This window comes from Callithrix jacchus, chromosome 14, assembly GCF_049354715.1.
Source record: "Callithrix jacchus isolate 240 chromosome 14, calJac240_pri, whole genome shotgun sequence".
NCBI lineage: Eukaryota > Metazoa > Chordata > Mammalia > Primates > Cebidae > Callithrix > Callithrix jacchus.
This window is the reverse complement of record NC_133515.1, coordinates 53,381,511-53,389,135: the sequence shown is the minus strand read 5'-3', so window position 1 is coordinate 53,389,135 and position 7,625 is coordinate 53,381,511. Positions and strand designations below refer to the sequence as shown.

At 40.4% G+C, this 7,625-nt stretch overlaps 1 protein-coding gene across 2 annotated transcripts in view; it reads left to right on the top strand.

The window, feature by feature from the left end:
- The first annotated feature begins 533 nt into the window (after window positions 1-533).
- PAPOLG (poly(A) polymerase gamma) overlaps window positions 534-7,625 on the top strand; it is a 43,780-nt gene continuing 36,688 nt past the window's right edge. For both annotated transcript variants that reach the window (XM_078349285.1, XM_002757728.6), the window contains exons 1-3: window positions 534-788; window positions 4,335-4,496; window positions 5,954-6,020. In XM_078349285.1, coding sequence (XP_078205411.1) covers window positions 772-788; window positions 4,335-4,496; window positions 5,954-6,020 — 246 coding nt within the window. In that variant the 5' untranslated portion in view covers window positions 534-771. The remainder of the gene's footprint in view (window positions 789-4,334; window positions 4,497-5,953; window positions 6,021-7,625) is intronic.

Below are 7,625 nucleotides of genomic sequence, written 5' to 3'. Positions count from 1 at the left end.
TATTGCAAACTGCTAGCTATTATTTTCTTTTCTTTTTTTTTTTTTTTTTCAACCTCTCTCAGCTAAATGCCCTTGTCACTAATCAAGGGTGGTACTTAGGGGTGAAGTGAACAGTTAAGCCTCCGATTTACAAGCTTGTTTTCCCCTGGGATACTTGTGTTTAAGTCGCACGTACCTAAGTGTGACCTTTCGAGACAAAATCTCAACTGGTGAGTTAATTACCTATAACTATAATTAAATCAAGGATGTAAGATAATGGAAGCGTTGAAATAGTATTTGCTAGGCAAGGGTGTGATCTTTTAAAACATGTATGATATACGCTGCCATTCGAGAAGCAAGGAAAACATATTTCCCAATTTCCTTCCAAGCTGTATACCGGGATTGACAGTACTACGGACAAAAGAGGGCACCAAACGCTCCTTCGAAGCAACGGTACTGAGAGACCCCTGAGCCTGCGGGCGGGGTCCCGGGACCGAAGCGAAGGAGGCGTGGCCGAGGGTGGTCCAGATCTCCAGGGGCGGGACCACGGCGGCGAGAGGCAGGCTGGGAAGCGGCGCCATATTGGCGTCGGCCGCGCTGTATTGTCATAAATAGAGCCGGTTTTGTGGTGTTTTCACTACTCGGTTGGATGCCTCAGCCATAGTAAGTGGGAAAGTGAACGAGCAAGCGAGCTACAAGCGACCGGAGGGAACTAAACAGGGGGAGAAGGGAAGAGCAAGAACAGGACTCCAGAGCGAAAGACACTCGCTGGAGAGGGAGACGCAGGAAGCGATGAAAGAGATGTCTGCGTAAGTGGTGGGGGGCGGCGGTTGGGGTGAGGCGGGTAGGGGTGAACTGGGGTGGTCAGTCTGTGTCCTCGTTTCCGTTCCCTGCCCCTTTCACCCTGCACGCAGCTCACCGGGGTGGTCTCCTTCCCGGCTCCCGGCCGGTCCGCAGGGGCACCTCCCCTAAAACCGGCGGCTCACCTGGCCACCCCTCATGGACTCGGGGACTCCGGGAGTCCCCATCTGTCCCGCCTCTGAGGACGCCCTCAGACAAGGATGAGAAGGGGAAAAGGTGCCTGTGTCGGTAAGGAGAAATTGTCGGTCACTCGTCTGCCTCCAACACTGTGTGAGCCCGTCTGCTCCTGTCTGCATTGGCGCAAATACCATCCCCCTGCCTCCCCCTCCTCCCTTCCCGACCGCCTGTCTCCAGGTCTTCAGGAGTGAAAGACCTATCGCAGCCCTTGAGTTTCTCTTTCATATAAGGCTAAAGTCTTTTCACCGCCGTCGCCACCCTCTCCCTCACCCCCTGCCTCCCCACCTACCCACAACGTCCACCGGTCTGTACCTCTTGTTCACACTTTGATAAGTCAGAGACAGTTCCTATGCTTGGCAAGATTTTGTTGTAGCTTCTTCCGTTTTGGTCTATTAGGAAATAATTTAAACATGCAGAAAAATTCAGAGAATAACATAAGCATCATTTGTGGAACCACCACCCATTTCTCCCAAATCGTAACTGTACACACACACACGGTGTGTGTATACATATCTATATGTTTATTTTAAAGAAATCACAGATGCATCTGAAGGACTTTCCTACCTCCTTGTCTGGTCCCATTCATCTCTTGCTCCAAATGTCACCACACTCTTGAATTTGATGTTTACTGTTGCGTCGTGTTTTTTATTTTACTACTTTTTTTAGCCCTCAAATCATGGGAGCTGCATGTTTTTTAACGCTATTATTACTACATACACATGTGTTCCTAATAACTGGCATAGCTCTAGTAGTTTTTAAATTTTACATAACTGGTATCAACACTTGTCATTCTGCAACTTGCTTCTTTAGCACAGCATAGTATCTCTGAGCTTTGTTCATGTTAGTATTTCAGTTGTAATTAACATTAATATTGTATTCTATTGTAGGAATACACCCTAATTTAATCCTTTACCTGTTAGTGACCATTTTAGGTTGTTTCTGAGTTTTTAATGTTACAGTGTGACAGAGAACATTATTTTACATGTCTCTTTGTGTGCTTGTAACTAGAATTTCTCTAGGGTGTTTGCCTATAAATGAAATAGATGGTTTGAAGGGAAGGTGGGATTCTGCTGTTTACTCCCTCCCCCCACCTCAGATGAGGGAAGTTCAGAACCCTAGATTTGGAATCTTAGGACCAGTAGGCTAGTTGGCCAACTTTGTCAGTGTACAGGTAAGAAAGTGAGACCCGGCATCATAGTGTCAGAACTGAGGTGTAGTTATGGAGAAGAGAATGGAGTAGTGGAAAGAGGTTTTGGAGTTCAGATTCTGGCTTGTCCTCTCTTTGAATTTCAGATCCTTATCTGTAAAATGGCACTTATTTAATGCCTCTTAGAATTATTGAGATTGAGTGATATTATATAGATATGTAGATAATTACTCTGTCCTATTCATTTACCAATATATTTACATATATGGAACACAAACAGTACCAAAACACTGCTCTAGCTTTCTCAGAGGTAAAAAGTCAAATCTTTAGAAAGAAATTACAACTTGAAATAACTAATTTTGTTTGTTCTACAACAAAATAAATATGGAAGAGAAATTAAAATAATGTATTTTGGGTTTTGTGTGTGTGTGTGTTGTTTGTTTGTTTTTGAGTCATTTGGAAGGTATACAGGCTATTTTATCTAACATTTGATTCTTTCTCTCTCTCTACTTAATGAGATCTTTAGCTAAAGAGCATTTCTTACTCTGTGTACTTAGTAGTGATAAGCCAGTGTTTTGACCAGTTAAAATTCAAAAACAAACGATCTCTATTTTATTTTGTTTGTTTGTTTTTTATTTGAGACTGAGTTTCCCTCTCGTTGCCTATGCTGGAGTGCAGTGGTGCGATCTCAGCTCACTGCAACCCCCACCTCCTTCCTGGGTTCAAGCCACTCTACTGCCTCAGCCTCCCGAGTAGTTGGGATTACAGGCATGTGCCACCACAGCTAATTTTGTTATTTTTTTAGGAGAGACGGGGGCTGGTCTTGAACTGACCTCAGGTGATCCACCTGCCTCAGCCTCCTGAAGTGCTGGGATTACAGGTGTGAGCCATGGCGCCTGACTTGTATGTTATTTTTTACAGGGCTAATTTATTCAACCTAAAAAATTGTTTCTAATTTTGAGATTACTTTCTTACTTTTAGTGTTAATGGCTCTTTATGAAAGCATGGTGAAGATAAATGGTAGTGTTGATTGTTTAGTGTGTATGTTTTTACTTTCATAGCAAAATTAGAAGCTTTGCCAACCCCTGTTGGTTCCAAAATTTATTTTGAAATTAGTTTGTGTAAACTCAAAATCTCAGAACTTCAACTGGCTGAGTGTAGTGGCCCACGCCTGTAATCTCAGCACTGTGGGAGGCTGAGGCAGGCAGATCACCTGAGGTCAGGAATCCCAGACCAGCATGGCCAACATGGCAAGACTCTGTCTCTACTAAAAATACCAAAATGAGCTGGATGTGGTGGTACACGCCTGTAATCCCAGCTACTTGGGAGGCTGAGGCAGGAGAATTGCTTGACCCTGGGAGTTCGAGGTTGCAGTGAGCCAAGAAACAGAGAGAGACTCCATCTCAAAAAAAAAAAAAAAATATCAGAACTTCTGTTGTACTTTATTCAAGACTGTAGTTTCCTGATGACTAAGATCTTTGGAGGGTAGCTCAAACCTTCCAAAATATTGCCATTAGTGTAAAGAATTTTATTTCAATGTGAAAATGGCGTGGGTACCAGTCTAAAATGAAGATAACAATTAATTACAGTCACAAAATACTAGGACTGTAAACTCTGATTCAAGCAGAGAATGTTAATGTAGGTTTCCCAAGGACAAATCTAATTATGATTTCTTTGTAAGAGCCAGATTATTTCACAAGGACCTTCTAATAGGATGTTTTTGTTTCTTTCCTGGGGGTAAAATCCCATTGTTTTTACTAAGAGCTTTCTTTCAACTGGTTGACTGCATTTCAGAGATTCTAGATCTGGATGGTACTTAAGTCTGCAGGGTAGTGGAGGTGACCCTGGCACAGATCCCAATGAGACTCTAGGTTTGAGCCTGAGTGGTATTGGTACAGTTTTCCTGATGAGAATACATGCTGCGTTTGGCCTGAAAAGACGTCCTAACCATGAAAGCTGCAGGCAGTATGAATAGCCCCTTTATAAACATAAACATAAAATACCCATTTTTCCTTAAAAAAAAAAAAAGTCTACCCCAACTGTTAGTACTAGGTAAACTTTTATTAAAGCAGCTAAATTAACATGAGTAGATTGAGAGATTCAGTGTATCTGTATGGTATATACTTTAAATTTTTTTCTGCTGTTTCATTTTTCTTGTTTTCTTGAACAGAAACACCGTGCTGGACAGCCAGCGTCAACAAAAGCATTATGGAATTACCTCTCCAATTAGTTTGGCATGTCCTAAAGAAATTGATCATATTTACACACAGAAATTAATTGATGCCATGAAACCATTTGGAGTGTTTGAAGATGAGGAAGAATTGAACCACAGGTATGTTACTGAAAACTATAAAATATCTGACTGTGCAATATTTAATCATGAATTCTGCGAACATATTGAGTACCTACTAGTCTCTACATACTAGTGCAGAAATGACAAAAAGAAAAATCTTGGCCTTCTTGGAGCTTACATTTTAGGTAGGGGTTAGAGAAAGAGATTTGTCATTAATATTATCAGTATTACACTTATGTGTAATATACGTAAGTGCTACTGAGAAAAATAAAGCTGAGTGTGTAGAGGTTTCAGGAAAGGAAGGCCTCATTGAGAAAGTTACATTTAAGGGAAAATTTAAAGATGAAGGTGGGAGCCACGTGTCTATTTGAGGGAAAAGTGTTCTAGGCAGAACTCTTGAAGTGGGAGTGTACCTGGTGTGTTTGAAGAGTACATAGCATGATACCTGGTTGTCTGAAGCAGTGAGGAAGCAGGAAAATAATAGGCTTAAAGAAACTGAGGTGGGAAAGAGCTTGGAGGGCAAGAGCTCTTAGGACCTTGTAAGGTGTTGTCAAGGGTTGGTTTATTCTGAGTGAAATGAGAAGCTATTAGGGTTTTGAGAAGATTGACGTGATTGGACTTAAGTTTTAACAGTCACTCTGGCTGCTGTATTGAGAGTCATCTTAAGAGAAGTGCAAGGGCAGAGCAGAGAAACCAGTTAGTAAGCCATTGTAATAGCCCCAGGAAGAAATGATGGTGGCTAGAACCTGGAGGATGGTTGTAGAGGTAATAAAAAGTAGAATTCTGGAAATATTTTAAAGGTAGGGTTCTTAGAGTTTAATGACTGGAATGTGTGTGATAGAGAGGGGTCAAGGATAATGACCAAGGTTTTTGGTCTTGGCACCTTGAAGGATAGAGTTTAATTATTTGTGGAAGACTGAGGAAGAAGTAAGTTTGGACAGATCAGAAGTTCTGTTTTGTATGTTATCTTTGAGATGTCTAAACCCCACTTTTCTAAATGTGGATTCGTTTATGCTACTGGTTATAAATGTGTTTTAATAATACCAAACTGCTTTAATACTATTAGACAGAAATTAGACAGTAATTAATTCACCTATTTTAATTATCCCAAGACCTATTAGTAGCAATGAAATAATTCTTGTTTCTAGTACCACATTGAATTGAATTAATTCCATAGTAAAGCCAAGAAAGTTGACAATTCACTATGCCTTTGCAGACTCATTGAAGGTAATTTTATTGTTTTTATTAAGCTTTTTGAATTTTGACAATTAGCTCAAAAACTAAAATACTGCAATCAAATTTATCATCTCTTTAGCACTCTTAAGGATCTAAGAATGCCAAAGAGATGTGTCCTGTGTCAATAGATGTGATAGCATTATCACATGTATATTATGGTTTTACCCTAGTATCGACACAAAGGGTACTGCTTATATGGGTTTTTAAAAATACTAATTATTCATTTGTTTGTTTTAATCTGAAGCTTTTTTTTTTTATAGGCTGGTGGTTCTTGGTAAATTGAACAATTTAGTAAAAGAATGGATTTCTGATGTCAGCGAGAGTAAGGTAAAACTATAAATTATGTGGAATTCTTATTTTTATTATATCCCAGTCACTCATCCTGGCAATAAGATGCAGGTGTTGAGAACTATCTGCAATACATCAAAACTTGGCTCTCTGGTATAAGTGGGAATGAATTGGTCTAGACGGTTGGATTTCTAAGTAGTTGAGGATTTACCCAGAAGTAGCCAGTATATAGATTTGAGTCCACATAATTGTCTTGTTTAACTCATTTGTAGTAGGCAAAATTTAAATATCAGATTTTACTTAAAAGTCACAGTTCAGCCGTTTTATAAAGTATTAGACCTGGCAATGCTGGGCCTGCGTTTGTGCACAGCAGGAAGAGGCTTGAATGGGATTGGGCTCCTGTCTTCCATTGCCTCATAAACCCTCACCACTTCCTGTTTTCTTTGCAAGGTGATTAATTGAACAGTTACTATGTTTCTCATTTGAGATTCCCTTATTTGCCTACTCCCTTGGTTCTAAGACATAGGAATTTGCAAGCTAATTTATAACTACACAACTTTTTTTTTCCTCCTGTAGCTTAACTATTTTTCCCCTGAAACTGATTACATTTTGCTGCTTTGTGTAGTACAGTCCTCCCTTGGTATTCTCTGGGGTATTATTTCTAGGACCTCTGGGGGATTATTTCTAGGACCTTTGTGGATGCTCAAGTTCCTTATATAAAATAATATAATAATATAAGTGAACACAATCTCAGCTCACATATGAAATAATACATATTTGCTTGTTACCTTTTCATATCCTTCTACACACTTTCAGTCATTTCTAGATTACTTATAATATCTAACACAATGTTAATGCTATGTAAATAGTTGTCACTGTAATTTTTTTTTAATTAGCATGTTTAATTTTTTTTTTTTTTTTTTTTTGAGACAGAATCTTGCTCTGTCACCTAGGCTGGAGTGCAGTTGCATAATCTTGGCTCACTGCAACCTCCTCCAGGTTCAAGTGATTCTCTTGCCTCAGCCTCCTGAGTAGCTGGAACTACATGTGTGTAGTACCACACCCAGCTAATTTTTGTATTTTTAGTAGAGACGTGGTTTCACCTTGTTGGCCAGGCTGGTCTCAAACTCCTGATCTTAGGTGATCTGCCTGCCTCAGCTTCTCAAAGTGCTGGGATTACAGGTGTGAGCCACAGTGCCCAGCCTAAATTTTATTTATTTATTTATTTTTCTGAAGACAGGCTCATTCTGTCCCCAGGCTGGAGTGCAGTGGCACAATCTCCCCTCAGCTTCCCAAAGTGCTGGGATTACAGGCGTGAGTCATCACAACAGCCATAAATTTTATTTATTTTTTTAATAGATAGGATCTCCCTCTGTCACCCAGGCTGCAGTACACTGGCACAATTATAGCTCACTGCAGCCTCAAACTCCTGGGCTCAAGTGATCCTCCCCACCTCAGCCTCTCAAAGTGCTGGGATTACAGGCATGAGCCACTGTGCCTTGCCTAAAATTGGCTTTATTTTTTATGTTTTTTCCCCCACAATTTTTTTTTTTTTTTTTTTTTTGAGACAGAGTTTCGCTGTTGTTACCCAGACTGGAGTGCAATGGTGTGATCTCGGCTCACCGCAACCTCCATCTTCTGGGT